This window comes from Pteropus vampyrus, unplaced genomic scaffold (genome assembly GCF_000151845.1).
Source record: "Pteropus vampyrus isolate Shadow unplaced genomic scaffold, Pvam_2.0 Scaffold241, whole genome shotgun sequence".
Taxonomy (NCBI): domain Eukaryota; kingdom Metazoa; phylum Chordata; class Mammalia; order Chiroptera; family Pteropodidae; genus Pteropus; species Pteropus vampyrus.
In genome coordinates, this window is record NW_011889022.1 from 21,908 (window position 1) to 38,782 (window position 16,875).

General features: G+C 54.7%; 1 protein-coding gene and 1 pseudogene across 1 annotated transcript in view; both read left to right on the plus strand.

Moving 5' to 3' along the window:
- The window catches only part of DPT (dermatopontin), a 23,461-nt gene extending 15,505 nt beyond the window's left edge, over window positions 1–7,956 (plus strand). The window contains exons 3-4 of the mRNA XM_011374184.2: window positions 5,457–5,564; window positions 7,440–7,956. Coding sequence (XP_011372486.1) covers window positions 5,457–5,564; window positions 7,440–7,506 — 175 coding nt within the window. The 3' untranslated portion in view covers window positions 7,507–7,956. The remainder of the gene's footprint in view (window positions 1–5,456; window positions 5,565–7,439) is intronic.
- Window positions 7,957–11,954: 3,998 nt separating this feature from the next.
- LOC111728987 lies at window positions 11,955–12,073 on the plus strand (annotated as a pseudogene).
- The last annotated feature ends 4,802 nt before the right edge of the window (window positions 12,074–16,875 follow it).

The window sequence follows — 16,875 nt, forward strand, 5'->3', positions numbered from 1 at the left end:
GTTCCAGGACCAGGGGTCTGAACACAGCATCTAGTCCCTTCTCCGAATGGCTCTTCCCGGACCCCTGGCCTTTCATTAATTCATTAGATGATGTGTTCTGACTCAAATGTGATCTCCTTCCTCAGAATCAACATAGATGACCAGTCAGTCTCACTTTGACCTTGATACGGTGCCAGCCACATTGCAGGCTCCTCTCTCCTTTACGCTCAGGCCAAACCAGAGACCAGTATCCTTAATCCCTAGATAGCTCCAGTTAGCAAAACAGCACCCAGACCAGTAGGTCAGAATGTTCTTCTTCGTCCACTCCAAGGCTCTCGGTCACAGCTAATCTTTAACACCTACTCCACTGTCCAGATTGAATACAGGATGGGTAGTGTTTGCACGACCTTGACCTTCCCCTGAGAAATCCTGGCAGGGACAGCATGACCTCACAGGAACCTCCATGGAGGCGTCTGTCACCCCCTCCACCCCCGCCACCCAGCTGCCCGCTGCAGCACCGCACCCAGTGGCCTGTGAGAAGGGCAGCTCTGCCCCGCTCCCCTCGGAAAGCTGGAAGCCGTCGTTACCAAGACGCAGACACCCACACGTGGGGAAAACAGGGCTGGCGGTTACATTTCAGAGCGGCTCGCGTGCAGCCCAGATGCTTCTGTGCCCTGCGAACAACCACTGCCTTGCAGAGCATGACACACAAAGCCCTCGCCTGGGGCACCAGCCCCTCTGAGCGGGAGCGGAAACAGTTGTACCTCTGCTGGCCGGAGTGGCTGTCGCGGTCACTACGCCGCGTGAACTGAGAAAGGTCTCTGCTGCCTGCACAGTGGTGACGGCTCCTGCCTCCAACGGCAGGGGCTTCGGAGACGTGGCTGGTGGTCTAACGCCAGGCCGGGCCCCGCTAGCCCCTCAGAGCGCAGTCAACCTCACCATCGCAGACCGAAGCGTTCGCGGCCGCAGGCGAGTCTGTCGCCTCCTCCTCCTTCCCCTTCCTTCTGCCGAGTCCCCTTGACCGGACTCTAGAAACAACTGTTCGTTCCGCCATTCGTGAACTCATTTAACTGGCCAATGACTGTGAACGGATATAAAACGAGCACCATTCGCAGGCTTTGATTCGGCTCCTAATGACGGTGGTGACGACAGTGACAACTTTTATTTCTTGAGCACCTACTACGTGCTCGTGTGCCAGCCCATTTACTTTTCTCACAGGCGGAAATCGTGATATTGAATTGCACAGTATCGTAATTATATACGACACACACAGCAGGAGCTACATGCAGAAGCCGTGACCTGTTCACAGTTCCAAACTCAGGCCCCACAGGTCTCCCGGCCTCCAAAGCCCCATGCTCTGCACGGCCCTGAGCTCTCCCGAGCTCGGGGAGGAGACAGGCACTACACAGATGGAGGAGCAGGTAACAGCACCGGCGGCTTCTGGAACTGGAAACAGAGAAGACAGCGCTGCTCTTAGCCGGACGGAGGCTGACGTGGCTGATGAAAGCCAGCGTGCGTCGAAACAAATGTGCTTGCTGGCCCGGCCTGGGCCTGGACAGTGAGCGCGACACTCCGCTCCAAGAGAGCAATTTGGAAAATACTTAGGGACTTTCCTCTTCTAATTTAAGCCACAGATATCTCTGGGACTTATGATGTGCTCCCTGGGTTATGATACGTAGTAGTACTTTTTGAAATATAAACCTCTGAAATGCCACGAGAGGATGGACATGAACATATGACGTTCCTTCTCAGGCGCCAGGGTTCAGGGCGTCTCCACAGAGGACACTCTGGTGTCCGCAGAGGCCCTGGCCACTCGGTCCCACTTGACCAGTTTCCCCAGCTCTTAGGGGGAGAGGCCGGGGTGCTGTTCCTTTGAGGGCGCCTTCCTCTGTGGATAACTGCATCCGGGTTCCGTCTGTCTCATTCTGCAAAACTAACTCAAGCAGGTTCTGATGCGGCCCCCGTTGGCAAGTTAGTCTGTCCTGAAATAGTCTCACTCCTTGTCACCTGGGAGAGCAGAAAGCAAGGGGCCTGGCCACAAACAGATGCTGCTCATTCAAGAAACTTCTCAATGATCTGCCTGCCAGAAGCAGACACGCTCTCTTCAGCTGGACGTAGAACACAGGAATAGACCGCAAACCCCTTCCTCCGACTCTGAAAAACCACATCAGTTCTCAACCAAACCTGTGACAATAAGTAAAACGAGCCTCGTTGACTAAATTGTATCTCTACCTTCTTTTTAAAATGAGAAACATGCTAACATGTCTGGGCTGAGCCTGTGATATCTCCTGTTCTCATGACACCCGTCGGCTACAGCTCCCGCTGTGTAACTGGTCAGCCATCGGACGCTGGTTCCAGTGGGTCTGCTGGCCATGTTAGTTGCTGTAAGAATCTTAGATGAGAAAACCCTCCATCGATCTTTAAAGGCCCTTCCGTGCACATGGGTTTTCTGCAGCTCACCAGGAAGATATTATTTAATCTCATTCAACCTTCAACCTCATCTAACACAAGAAGCTGTACGAGTGGTTCTATGTTGGCCAGGTCTCACTTAGCGTGCACACCCGTCCCCCCACACGTGCACATGCACACACACGCAGGTGCACACACGTGCACATACACGCGCACATGCACATGCATGCACACACACGTTCACACGCACACACGCACACACACGTGCACACATGCACACGCACGCACAGACCCATCTCAGTAAGTGGGACACAGGTGCCTTTGTGATTGGCCCTCCCCTTCATCTTGCCAAGCTGAAGGCTTCTTCGGTTGTTTTAACGGGTCTGGGAACATACAGCAGAGATCGGCGTGCAGGGTGCTTCGCCCAAAAGCCACCTGAAGGGCCCTAGGAAGTCACGAGGAAGCTGGCAGCACCCCGAAGTCTCCGGCACCTTCCCAGGAAGCTGGATGCCGCAGCTCACGCAGCCCCGAGCCCTGGCTCCCTCGCGGCCTCTTCTAATTTCCTGACAAGCCACGACGCCCCGGTCTAAGCCTCAGGTTCTGAAGGTTTAGATTCTCACTTCCTCTCTGCGGAGCCATTACTGGGGCTTTCGTTTACAAGGACGGGGGTGTGTGACGTCATCAGGAGCAAAAGGGAGAGCCATTTCCCTGGGTCCCGCAGCCCACCTATGAGCAGCTCCCTCTGTGGGCACTGTCCGGGAGGCCGATGCTCCCCCTGGATTTGGACATCAGCAAATTCTCATTCGCTTTGGAACAACTCTCTGTCTCCTCTTGCCCGCGGATGGCGGAAAAAGTACTGTGAGGAGAGAAATGGTACCCCAACAGTCACTCATCCAAAAGTGCTAGGAGGAACACACGATAGCATCTTTTTAGATTCGTAAAGTGGGAGTAATTTCTATCAATATCTGACTCCTTCCTCAGCCCCCACCCCCCAATCCAGAGTTCTTTATAACTTAGTCTAACCTTGATCTCATGGTTTTATAACAAATGAAAGAAAACCACCACCAAAAAATTGAGTAAAACTAAAACTTCTCTGGGACCAAGATGGAAAGGCCCCAGTGAGCACTCTCCGGGGCGTTCTATAAATTCACTGGACAGCCGTCTCCTGCACCGATGCTTCCCGCACAAACAGTCCAGTAGAACGAGGGCTGCCTCGTCAGGACCACAAATTAAGGGCCAGGGAAAGCGTGTTAAAGAAAGCCCTGGATGACTCTCCCCCCTTGAAGCTTAGAACTTCATGTGTTTTTTTTTTTTAAATGCAGGCCTCTCTTTCCCACTTTATTCTAAATGTATTTAACTATCCAAGTAATATGAAGGCAGATCAGTGAAAACTTTAAAAATAACAATCCAGCCTGATTATTTCCAAATAAGTTTTGGCAATTGGACGTAGCCTGAGGCAGCATTGCCGGAGGTAGATTCTGCCTTAACACATATAAACGGGTTTGGCAATTCACCTTTATACACTACCGCAGAGGGGCTCGAAAGTTCTGGAAAACACTTTGCATTCCCCTGAAGTGAGAGAAACACCTCTTATCCCACATCGTTTGTCCTAATTTGCATTATTCACATTCTAAACAAATTCCCCTTCCTTTGGGTCAAGGTCAGCCTAGCGCTTGCTAGAATCCTCAGGGACTGCAAACCGATGTATCAGATCCATTTATCTGTCATTGAAGATTTTCATCAGAAAGAGGAAGTCCTTGTCCTGCGTCTCTTTCCAGCACAAAACGGATTTCGGAAGCAGCAGAGCCTCGTTTCCACTCCCGCGTAGCCCGCTCCGGTTTGGGCTGGGTGTCCTGGGAGAGCACGGCCACGTTCGGGGAAGAGGGAAAGCAGGGAATGAGGGCGGCCACCTAATGCGGGAAAGGACGGTCGTGAGCCCAGAGAGCGGGTTTCGGTCTGGCCGACCCCGCGCCGCCTCTGACCTTGCCGCGTCGCAGCCCCCAGGGCCTCCTGGGAGACCTTCCGGCCTAGGAGTCAGTCTCCTCGAGATCTCACGACAATCCTTGAACACGAAGTCTGCATTGGGGCAGGTCTTTCTAACAACATACGGCTAGTTGTTTCTCAAGCAGCCCTGGAGGGGCAGATAAAGGCTTCGGGGACCCGTTTCCGATCGGAGGGACTACCGATGTCCTGAAGATCCCGATGAGAACGAGGCTCATTCCGCAGTGGGACACAACGGACCCTACTTGTCAAGAGGCCCGGAACTGACTTCATCTTGAGAGAAGGAGAAGGAGAAGGAAAAACAAAATCGCCCCTAACGACTCCACACGCATGTTTGTGTCAGCGCCGACGACGGCCCTCTACACGGCTCTCGCGGACCAGGACGCTGAGATTGTGACCATCCCAAGGCCATCGATCTATTCGGGGAACATTTACTATGTACCAGGGGCTGTTTGGTGCTCCAGAAACAGCGGTGGCCACGGCACACACCGCCCTGGGCGAGCTCACATTCACCCTAACACTTTTCAAGTACCTTTTCGATCATGAGTCACAGCAAAAAAAAAAAAAAAAAAAGACAGATTAAACTACCACACATACATCATAAACACACACACACACACGTATATTCGAAACAGTTTTTACACGCATACCCGAGAACCCATCCTTGGTGTGTGCAAGGCATTCTCTGACAGATTCTGTCCTATTTCCTCTTTTATGAAGCTCGTTGGTAACCACCCGCTACACCGATGTCAGGACCCACTAATGAGGCTCCATGGAGGTTGGAAGCCCCGCGGACTCGAACAGAACGGACTGACGTTAACACGAATGCGCACTCCCTCGAGGGCCGAGGAGTCGCCGATGGCCCTTTCGGGGCACAGTTTCATGTCCAGGGGAAGGAAGAAAGTCACTCCTCTTCCCGCGGCCGGGAGGGGTCCCGTAGGGGCTCTCGCCCTGGGCTGGTCCCCCGCCACCTGCGAACGGCATCGCTTCTTCGGGGCGCGTCTGCCGCGGGGCCCCTGCAGTAACGGCGACTCTGTCTCCTCTAACCTTTTGTTCTTCCCACAAAGGCTGACGACAGAATACCCAGGCCACTACGGGGAGGAGATGGACATGGTGTCCTACAGTTACGATTACTACATGCGGGGAGCGACAACCACTTTCTCTGCCGTGGAGAGGTGAGCCTGCCCCACAGGCCGGGCGTGGGGTGGGGTGGGGTGGGGTGGGGGTGCCGGGGCCGAGCTCCAAGCACAGAGCACGTCTGCAGGAGTTTCGATCTGGGGTTTTCCCTTATTTCCGTTTCCTGCCTGGTCTGGGATTAACTGGGAGCCTGACTGGACAGTGGAAGGCAGTAGGAACGGAACTCGTCTCGTATGCCCCTTTCATGCAGCGGCTCACCCCTGGACACGAGGGTGCCCTCACCCCACAGCAGGACGTCCAGCCCTGCTTGGCGCCCGTGATGGTCTGAGCTCTTCCCTCCACTCAATTCCAAAGAGCACCTTTCCTTACACACATCACGAGGCAAGGACGAGATGGCTGCGGGAGGGCCCACCGTCCAGCCGGGCCCCCCGTACTGCCTCTCCGTGGGAGCCCCACTTCGGGTCGTGGGAACGGGGGAGAGGAGAGAAAGGGAGGGCACTGGAGAGCGGAAACACGCAGACTGACCAACCGCATGGCAAATGGAAGAGGGGACCTCGAACAGCCCAAAGGAAATACGGCACTCACTTTCTTCGTGCCCTCGCTCTCACGAGCAGCTCCCCCATCCTACCATAAATACGGCAAAACAAAACAATAGGAAGCTAACAAGAATTCTGTCTCTGCTAATACAGAGAGAGGTGTGGGCAAATTCAGGTGGCGAAAGGTTGATTTGACCTACTTTTGGCCAGGTGATAAGCACTTCGCCGGCAAATGAGCTCCTGAAAAGTGAGCAGCAAACTTATGTGAACTCATTAAATAAGGGGCTGGGATAGATTCGAGTGTGACTGACCTTTCGTGTATATTTATACTTTTAAATGAAATGACATCTCGCCTAACTGAAGTTAAATTATTCAACGTGGCCCAAAATTTAAAAATAAATTAATAAATAAACATTAAGTAGCTCTGAAAAGGCACAATAACATGTTTTAAGCTCCATGAACAAAAACTATCTTGCTTACGCATTGGAGAACCCCTCGGGGCTCGCGCATGAATTATTTTTATTCTAGACATATTTTTAATTAAGCAACATGTCCCACAGCTGCTGGCCAGCGCTGTCCCCGAGGACTGCGGTCGCCAGGGCCACCTTCCACGTCAGTGGGACCTCACCAGAGTTGGCACTAGTGGCAGAGGCCTTGGGGGTGGAAAGTGGGGACACAGCCACCCGCTGGGCTTTTCCCCCGGTACCAGGACTCTGCAGAGGGTGCGATGGCCCCCTCCTTCGTGGGGTGACGGGCGTCCGGCTACAGAGGCATTATGGGGTGAGGGAAGCAGCGAGATCGGAGTTCAAGAAACTCAGCATCTAAAACCGTCACCTGATTGTCTTCAAGAAAGCCACTCATTTCCCCGAGTCTGGCTCTCCGCCCAAACAATGAGTCGCTGTGAGGGTTCGGTGAGAAAACTCGGAGAGCATCTAGCGGGATGCCGGATGCAGCCCGGGGGCTCGGCACGCGGCCCTTACCACGGTCACTGTCACTGTCAAAGGGCGTGGGACCCAAGGGCACCCTGCGCGGCGGGCACTCGGGCAACGGGGACGGCGTGAGGTCAATGCGTGGACGCCTGCGCGTCCTTGGGCACCTCTGGGACAGAGCCGGGCGCTGCTGGCCCTCGTGGTGGACAGGGCCCCCCAGCCAGTAGCCTTGTCACTGTCACGGCGCAGCCTGACGTGGGGACGGCGGTGTCTGGGGGCTCCTCGCCTCGCACACGACCGTTTCCTGGGGACTTCACAGAGGTGTCTTGGAGGGGGAAGAGAGGCCGGGGTCCCCCCACCCCATTCCCGCTCCGCCCCGTGTTCTGTCTGTCCCCCTCGCCCGGCAGGGTCCTCTCCCACTGACCTCGGCTCTCTGACTCTCTCGCAGGGACCGCCAGTGGAAGTTCATCATGTGCCGGATGACCAACTACGACTGCGAATTTGCCAGCGTGTAGCCTGGCCGGCGCCGGAGCGGGGGCAGGGGAGGGGCCGGGAGACCCCCGGACGCCCACACCGCGTGTCTGCTGAGTGCCGCGCCCTCCCCTCCTCCCCGGGCGGGTCGCCGGCCGCAAGGCCAGCCTTTCCGACTAGTGTCACACGTAATAAAACCCACAGTGAAACCGCGTTTCTCACTCCCCGCCCGGCCCACAGCGACCGCCTTGCACCACTGACGACGGCTCTCCTGCTCGCCACAGCCCGCGCACACTCCCGGCCTGACGACCAGCCCGGCCCCCGCACCTGTCACACGCAGCCTCGCGACTGCTTTGCTACCCGGCCAGCTGCGGCAGGCCTGGCGCCAAGGACCCTGTGAGCAGCTCGGTGGAGCGGAGGCAGCGGGCAGCGAGGGTCTCCGCAGCTGGGTCAGTTTGGACGGAACCCGGGGTCTCGCCAAGGCCAGACCTTCCCCTGGTGGGGACACGCGTCCACTCCCTGCTCCACGTAAGCCAGGCCTGCCCGGAAGTCCAAGGCAGAGTCTGCGCCCCGGGAGTGAGGAGTCGGGGGCGCGGTGGGGAGACGGCAGGGTCGGGGGGCGGAGCCGGGAGGCGTAGGGCTGGCTGACCCCCCTGAAGCGAGAGAAGGGTGTCCGCACAGCCGGCGATGCAAACCGGTCCCGGAACCTAACGAGAACCGGCCTCGACCGAGACGCCACGGGAAGACGGGAAGGGGCGGAGGAGGGACTCAGTCAGGGCAGGTGCTCAGGCGGAAGGTGCAGGTCGCTTCGGGGAATGGAAATGACCGGGAGTCCCCGGCACCGGGAGGCGCGGCCGGGACCCCCAGGAGGGCTGGCGTCCGCCCTGGGAGCTCCGGCGGCTCGCCTGGATTAGTCCCGATTTTCCGGATGGGAAAGGCTGTCCCGGGGGTCCACTTCCCCTCCGCGTGTATTCCAGGGGGGTCTTTTGCAGAAGCGGTGCCATCGTCCCTCCTCCTATGACATCTCTGTCCCCAGCCCTCTGGACTCCCTTCATTATAAAAGGAATAAAAGCATCGACCTTCACTAAGCTGCCGAAGGCAACGCTCAGTCCTTCCTCTTCCGAGCGCTCGTCCGTCCTCTCAGGAAGCAGAGCTTAGCGTTGCGTTCGGTGCCAAGCACCAGGCGAGGCACCAGGAGCGCAGCGGTGACGGTGACAGTTACGGCTGGGGGATCCGGCGATGAAAACGTGCGTGCTGTGTGCTCGCGGCGAGGGCTGGACGAAGGTGGCGCCACAGGGCCTTGACCTTGAACCTGGCCCGATGTGTCCTCTGCGCCCTTCGGCCCGCCTCGCATCAATCCGTCACACGCGTTTTTAACCACGGGGCCCCCTCGTCCCTCTAGGCACACGGTTGGCCCTTGGTTTTAGAAAAAAGTTTTCAATGAGCCGTCACCGCGCCCCAGATACACCTCACGGCCCACAACGCCGCCACCGCGCCGAGCTCGCCCGTGTTTTCAGTCTAAGCTGCCAGTGGACCCCGGAGTGGGCAGCCGGCACACCCACAGGAGCCCGGCCCGAGTTACGCGCCCCGTCCAGGCGGCCAAGAAGGTGGGTGTCCGCGCCGGCACTCGAAGGAGGAGGCCGAGCTCCCCGCCTAAGCGCAGCACGGCCTTGCCACGTCTCCTCCGGTTCGCTGCCTCCGCCTCCCTGGCAATTGGCATTTACCGCAGGCCTCGGAGCTGCCCTGAAAGCGATATCTGAGTGGCCAGCCCAGGACAGGCACCAGGTGTGAGGGGGACAGAGCCTCGTGGGCTGATCCCTGAGGACACCCCTGGGGGACTGAGGGGCGGGGGCCCGGGCGGGAAAGGACCTGTAACCCCGCACGCACTTGGACACGGCTGTTTCGTCGTAACGACACATGCATTTGGGGTGCGGGGGGCAGGGGAAGCGACCTCGTTTGCTGTGTCCCCCGCACAACAAATACTTGATGAATACATCAAAGCAGAGCTCTTGACGAGCCCACCGCAGCCCATGCGTCCATGGCATACTTCACGGCCCTCGCTCTCCCTCGTCACTGCCACCGAGAGTTACTGTGGGCCCAGCTGGTCACTAGCTGGACCCTAGTAGTGAAGCCAGTCCGTCACTTGCTGACACACGCGTGCCTGGCACCGTTCTGGCGGCTGCGGCAGCAGCAGACAATGCAGAAATGCGCCTGCCATGACAGAGCTTAAGTCTGAAACGTGGGTGCCAGACACCAAGCACGTAATAGACAGTTACTCCTCACCCTGGCCTTACGACGCAGCCATCCGATTGTCTCAGCAGATAAAGAAACAGGTGCGGGGCTCCAGGACCACCTGAGCCTGGCCCGCGGATCCGTCTGGCCCCGGAGCCGCGGCCTCCCTGCGGGACAGGCGGCAGGGGAGGGCAGGAGGACTCACGGGAGGGACCCCAGGCGGCTGCAGTGGCGAGCAGAACTCGGGGGCTGCAATACTGACGCCACGCGCTTTCACTTCGGTCTTGAAAAGGCGCTTTTAGAGCTTTCCACGATCTGTTATTTTGTCTCACAAGGAAACCACCGCTGCCCTTTAATTATAGGATTGCTACTGGGTAAACTCCGCTCCCGCTTGGCACAGGAATTAGGGTCTCTGGAGACTGCAAGCCCGATGGCCTGGCCCCACGGGGGGGGACACTGCGGTGGGTGAGGCTGGGGCGTCCGGCAGGGAGGCGACTCGGCTGGTGGCCACGCTGACTCCCCGGCCGTCTGGTTCTCCCTTCTCCCCACCGCGTCCGTCTTCAGCGAAGGAGCCAGATGCCCGCACAGCTACGCCCTCCCAGCCCCTGTCCTCACGCTGCTCAGGAACCAGGGGCCAGAGGCCGGCTCAGCCTCGGCTTCTGCAAGAAGGCGCTTGAGGCCACTTCCTCAAACTCCTGGCAAGACACTGGGATGAGTGCTGGAGACAGATGCCAGCAGCATGACCTGGCCAGGGGCCATGCCCCCTGCCCTCATCCTGACCCCCTCCCCTCGTCCTGCTCCCTCCCCTCGTCCTGCTCCCTCCCCTCGTCCTGCCCCCTTCCTCCCCTTCGTCCTGCCCCCCTCCCCTTGTCCTGCCCTTGTTCTGGCTAACAGAACAAGGAGAAAAGCGTCTCTCAAATTCTATGGTTCCTATAACTTCGTTTTTGGAGACTATTTGTAGAAGCCAAAACGAGATGAGAGCCTCTGCTCTGATGACTCGTCACCATTCTACGTATTTACTCATGGAAAAAGAAGCCACATATTCTTGAACTTTCCCTCTTTATAGCAAGTGGACACAAGACTTCTTTGACCAGCGTTTGCCAAAGTGTGTCCCATGAGGTGTTCCAATTTAGCAAGCGTCATGAGGGTTGCTATAATCTCCAGGGCCCAGAATGACACCTGTCACCTATGCCATGTGAATAAACACCTGTCACCTATGCAACGTGAATAAACAACAGCGGCTGATACACGCACGCACCCACCAATGTTTCTTTGGTGAAGTTTGGGGGAAACTGGCCTCTTCCTCCACGGGAGGATATGGCAGGAGGATGGACGTAGGAAGCAGACCTTCGCCTGCAGACTGAAAATTCGCATGCACCTTGACCTTGGACTCCCCGGCCCCAAGAACTGTGAGATGTAAATGTCATTTATAAGTCACCCAGACTACGGTGTTCTGTCATAGCAGCCCAAACTGACCAAGACAGGGTCTGTTTTTAAGAACTGTTTAAACAAACGATGACAAAACTGTTGTCATAGCTTTGCCCATTTAAAAAAAAAAAAAGGTCAAATCGAGATATAATCTGAAAATAAAGGCACTTCTTTAAATTAACAAAAAAAGTTTAGGAGAAAATGGGTTAAAATCTCTTCACTGCAGTACGCTTGGAGCCTGTAACGTGGAGTATGGTTTGGTATAGGGCACTTCTCAAGTGTGTTTGAACTTGGGACCATTTCCCCCACATAGCTTCCCAATGTGCACATTTTGAGGAAGAGTGCCCAGATAAGTGTTGGTGGCCCGGTGCCCGGCCAGCACTGCTCTGTCCCCAGCCCCACCCACTCCACACTGCTCACTCGGGCCTGCCAGCCTCTCTTCAGAAGCACATGAAGCACAGCAACTTCACAAAAGCTAAAGCGGGTGAATTCGAACGGTTCACGGAGGCAGGGTAAGAACAAGAGCGTTTAGATAAACCGCCTGGTTGCCTGAACCCGATCTCATCTCCTTCCAAAACTCCAGGTAAAAATGCAGCCTCGGGCAGTAGTACACATGCCACTTAGAGAGAGGTACAGTGTTTACGTGAGTAGGTGTTTTGAGGGGACCGGAACTCTTGTAAGGCTGTTGTGAGAACTACATTAGATTATGTGTGTGCTAGTACAGAGTAGGCCCTAAAAACGAGGGGTTAAAACCCGGTAGATCCGAGGACCACATGTGGGGATTATGAACCAAGTGAGAGGAGAAAAAAGAGTTCTAAAAATATGCTGACTTGTCTACGGCCACGCCACCCTGAACAAGCCCCATCCCGTCTGATCTCGGAAGCTAAGCAGGGTCGGGCCTGGTTAGTACTTGGATGGGAGACCACCTAGGAAGACCAGGTGCTGCAGGTGTCAAAAATAATTTTAAAAAATATACATATATGCTGACTTGTGGAAAATTACATGTCACTGTTTGACAAGGGCAGATTCAATGGACGTGACAGATTATGCCTAGGTGAAGGTCAAAGGCATGTCACAAAGCCATTACTTGCTCGGATGTCAACGTGACAGAATACTTAATTAATCCTTGTCAGAAGTTAGTGATGGAGCACCTGATTTGCTGTAAACGCTGGTCTGAAAGTCCTAAACAAAGGTCGTTGTTAATGACAGCTTCTGTCTGGAAATCTTTCTCATCAAAAGTATCTGAGCCTTTGAGGTTCTTTCAGTCACATTTCATTAGTCAGAGGATCTAGGCGTTTGAGGCAAATGTAGTGCCTCCCTCGAGGCTTGCTAAAGTTGGCGCTGTTACCCAACAAATATTTAATTTATTCAGCAAACACTTATTTTGAGCGTCTATTACGGACAAGACAATATGCTAGTTATTCTGGGGATACACGGATGAATCAGACATATAGATTGTTAACTCCCTCCAGGGCCTTATGAACTAGAAGAACAGGAAGAAGCATACACAGATTGACTATTTCAAAGTAGAAATCTATGTATGCTATAAGCAATGTGCTCAAAAAAAGTTATTGGAGCTCTGAGCAGTAGAGATCTTGTTGTATTTTAAGTTTTCATTTACGTTTCTGACGCCCTTTGAGGGAAGGGTGGGTTTCCTTAGTCTCTGTGTCCACCAGGATGGACACGATGTAAAAGGCATCAACAAATGTTTTCTGAAGGAGTAAACGAATGAATGAAGCTAAAGATTCCGCATGTTTAGTTGTCAAAGTAAGGCTACTGTAAGAGTTATCCTTCATTCGTACATTTCACATGAAATGAACGAGTATTTCCTCGAGGCAAAGGGCCGTGACATGTCTCGTTTTATATTCTTTATGGAACCTTGTTAGTACAGTATTTTCTGAATAAAATGAATCAATTAATCAGGAAGGATGCTTTAATAATGCATAGCAAATGAACAACTCTAATGCATTTGTCAAAAATCACAGAACTATAAGCAAAAAAGGAAGTCTCTTAATGTATATGGATACACCTAAATAAAATTTTTAAAAACTCAAAGAAGTTTAAACCATAAGAGAGTTCATTACGTCACGAAGCAAAAACTCTCGAGGTGGGGGACAGCAAGGTCAGCTGATTTAACAGCTCAACTGTATCACTAAGGGTCCAAGTTCTTCTCTCTCTCTCTCTCTCTCTCTCTCTCTGTCTCTCTCTCTGTCTCTCTCTCTGTCTCTCTGTCTCTCTGTCTCTCTCTCTCTCTCTCTCTCTCTCTCTCTGTTCTGCCCCTTTGGGTGGTTCACTTGTCCCCAGAGTAGTTCTTCTCATGGTTACAAGATTCTACAGTAGCTCCATATGTGACATCATCCAGACATGAAAAAAGCCACAGGAAGAAGAACCCATTTCCTCTCTGCGTCTTTTTAAAAGCGAGGTAACTCTCTCCGGCAGCCCCCGGCAGACGTTTCCTCAGGAAGCGACGACGAGATCTGCCACGTGTCCTTGTCTGAACCAAAGACCCCTAGGAGGTAGGAAGCACGTTGATCGGCTTAGCATCTCAGGAGCGACCTGCTCACCCTCCACTCCCCAGACTGGCCCCGGGACCAGCCCTCCCTGGGCACCCGGCTTCCCGGAGGAGGTCGCATGCCCTAACAACACCGAGTCCATCAGGAAGTAGGGGCGGGAGGGAAGAACGGGTGTCAGGTCGGCAGCACGGTGATGCTACGTGGAATGCAAACTTTCTAAGGACTGGAAAATCAGATTCTGGTTTATGATGAGACTAGAATCTCAGGTACCAAGAAAAGGTCCCGAGAGAATTCTTGAACCCAAGTAGTGTGATTTGTCATTCCCTTATCACCTCCCTCACGGATACCACTCCTGTCCAGATGTTCTGCCCTTAAGCCAACCCCCTGTTGGCCAGGACCCCCAAGGTACCTCCTCAGACCTCCACGCCTGGATCCAGCCTCACTGTACCTACAGCCACGACTGACCCTCCTATCAGAATGACGTAGACTCCCACCTGTATCTTAGGGCCCTGTCCTCCTCAGCAATCTCATAGCTTGTTTTGTTTTTCTCCGTTCCTTTCACATTGTTTTCAGGAATCCTGGTCATACCGTGTAACCAGAGACATATGCAGTCTTGCAAGTTCCCATGGGGTAAAAATGGCCTCGATTAAAAAAAAAAAATCGCATCTCTACGTACAGCATATATGACCCTGAGGGAGGGTGCAGAGGAAAATGGGAAGGAAAAGCCTCGTAGGGTTCCTCCGGCGTGTCCACGTCACCTCTCTGTCACTGTCCTCCCCTGTCCTGGCTCTGCACGGTCTGGTGGTCTCGTACCAAGAGCAGGTGAGGGTTTTCATGACATTTAGGACAGCTGGAGAGCTGTGGAGGGTGGGCAAAGAAAGAGGGGTTGTGGGAAGCAAACGGTCCCAGTGCCCTAAATGCCACAGCTACAGCTGCTGAGTGGCTCGGCCGCCCCCACAGGACACCATGTGACACCGCAGCACACACTAGGAAGGTGCCATTTCGGTCTCCAAGCCCTCGGGTTGCGCCCTGTCCCGCGCTGTCGTCTAAGAAAACACAGTCTTCTCCAGCCTTCCTGCACCAGAGGCTTCCCCTGACCTTTCTCAACCTTTGCTAACGGACCGAAATATCTGGGGATAAAATGTTTTCGATATTGAAGACGTAAACGCTACACATCCCCAGGTGGGAAGTGGCCATGAAAACCTCCAGCGTCGCCTTCCGGCCCTCAGACGCCATTGTCCCTGTTGCCCGGTTAGAGCCGTTCACGCAGCAGGCTCCGGCCCGAGCTCACCTCTGGCCTGCAAAGCCTTTAGCACCTGTGTCGTCAGACAGAAGCGACGGCTGCACCTGGGCCACAGGGTGAGCGGCGTGCACGCCCTCATCCTCGGACCGCCGGGACGCGGGGTTCCCCAGTAAGAAAGCTTTGCCTCGCAGCCCCCTACACGGGGGTGTTTCAAAAAGAAAGCTCGAGTGGGCGTGAGAGAGAGAAAAGGCAGAGGAAAGAATGTTTGATGTTGATGCTGTTCGATGTTGTAGTATATGGCACTTCAGGAAAATGCAAACGATACAGAGCCGAATTTCGTGTTCCAGAAAGTTCTCACACCGCAGTCAGACCGTGAGTACTTGGGCAGCTGACAGAGTGGTACTCACGTGCCATGTAGCTCTCACTGCCACAGCCTGGTGTCCCATGTCCAGCTTGGCCGAGAGGTGTAGGGTTGGTCACTGCCCAGTGAAACTCAGCTGACTGCCATTACGCGGAGGTTCGTGTTTACTAATGACGTACATTTACGTGATGTTGTCTACCTTCCGAACCACTTTTGCACTAAAAATGTCAAGACTGAGATCTTCCTTGCTAAACACAGGTCAAATGTCGCCCTGGGTTACTGTCATTGACCACACTTCCACAGTTTGATGTGACTGCCCCCTACATTCTTTGCAAAGCTGTCGGCAGACAGGTCGCAGATCATAGCTCTGAAGTCGACAGATCACTGGTTTGGTGAATTCCACGAAGCGACAGGAGCTGGGGCCCTCCGGCCACGCGCAGGCCTTGCCTGCTCCACCCTTGTCCCCAGCAGGGGGTGGGGGGGGAGCTGCAACTACCCCAACGTTCCAGAAGGAAAATGCAAGGAAAACCAGACACAAGGCAGCTTAGGCGCCTCAGGAGTCCTGCCCCTGTTTAAACACGCCTGGGGCAGGAGCTGGCCACGGCATCAGGAAGCCCACTGGGTTACTGGCCGCTCCCCCGATGGGATGACTTCTCACAGGCGCCAACATCCATCCCTCACAACTGCCATAGTCCTGCCTCTGGAGAAATACACTCACTGTGCTGTTTTCCCACCTCGGCCCCTGAGCCACATGGATGTGGGGCCAGCCTGCCGGTTCGGCCTCGGCCATAACCCCACCTCCTCTCCGGCCACTTCTCAGGGGTCCGGTCTGTGAGTCCTCAGCAGCGGAACTGACTCCTGCGTCCCGGGGCAGCCCGACCCCTGGGCATCATCAGCCAGATGCAACAAGGGACCTCAGTCCCCCTTGCACATGTGACGGGCAGCAGGACCGAGCCCCATGCTGAGGGCCGGGGAGAAAGGAAAACACCTCCGTCAAGCCATGCGATTTCTGAGCCTGCTGAACACTGCCCTGTTTACGGAGACAGCCGCAGAAGCAACGGTTCCACCTTTCCTGAGGTTTGTCCGAGGACCTGGGCAGAGGCCGCCCTAGCCTATCGTGGGCGGTCGGCGGGCATGAAGCTGACCATTCCTACCAAAGGTCAGCTCCCTACCCAGCACCGTCTGTCATCATCATCTCTGGGGATCAGAGGCACCCAAGTGGACTTTCCCACCAGCCACTGTCTCTACTCGGGGTACACAGAGGACTTAGCTCGTGTCCTTACGGGGAGGCGACCGCATGCAACCTCTCACCCCACATGTGGTCCCCAAGACGCTGAGGCCTGGTACAAATCGTAACGGATGAGAACTCATTCGATAGGACGCTTGCGAGATTAGACTTCTTAAACTGACAAATGAGTTTCGGATAAGCGAGGATTATTCATGTTATTATAGACGAGGCCCTACTCCAAGCAAGGCATAGTAGGAGACACAAAAAATTAAGACTTAAGTTGGTTCTAGAGAAAAGACATCAAAGGGTCACATAAAAACAACACACCTGTAAACTGCCTCGCCATGTGCCAAGGCCAGCACGTCCTGGGCACAGACACTGGACTCGGCTAACAAGTGCCTTAGCAGC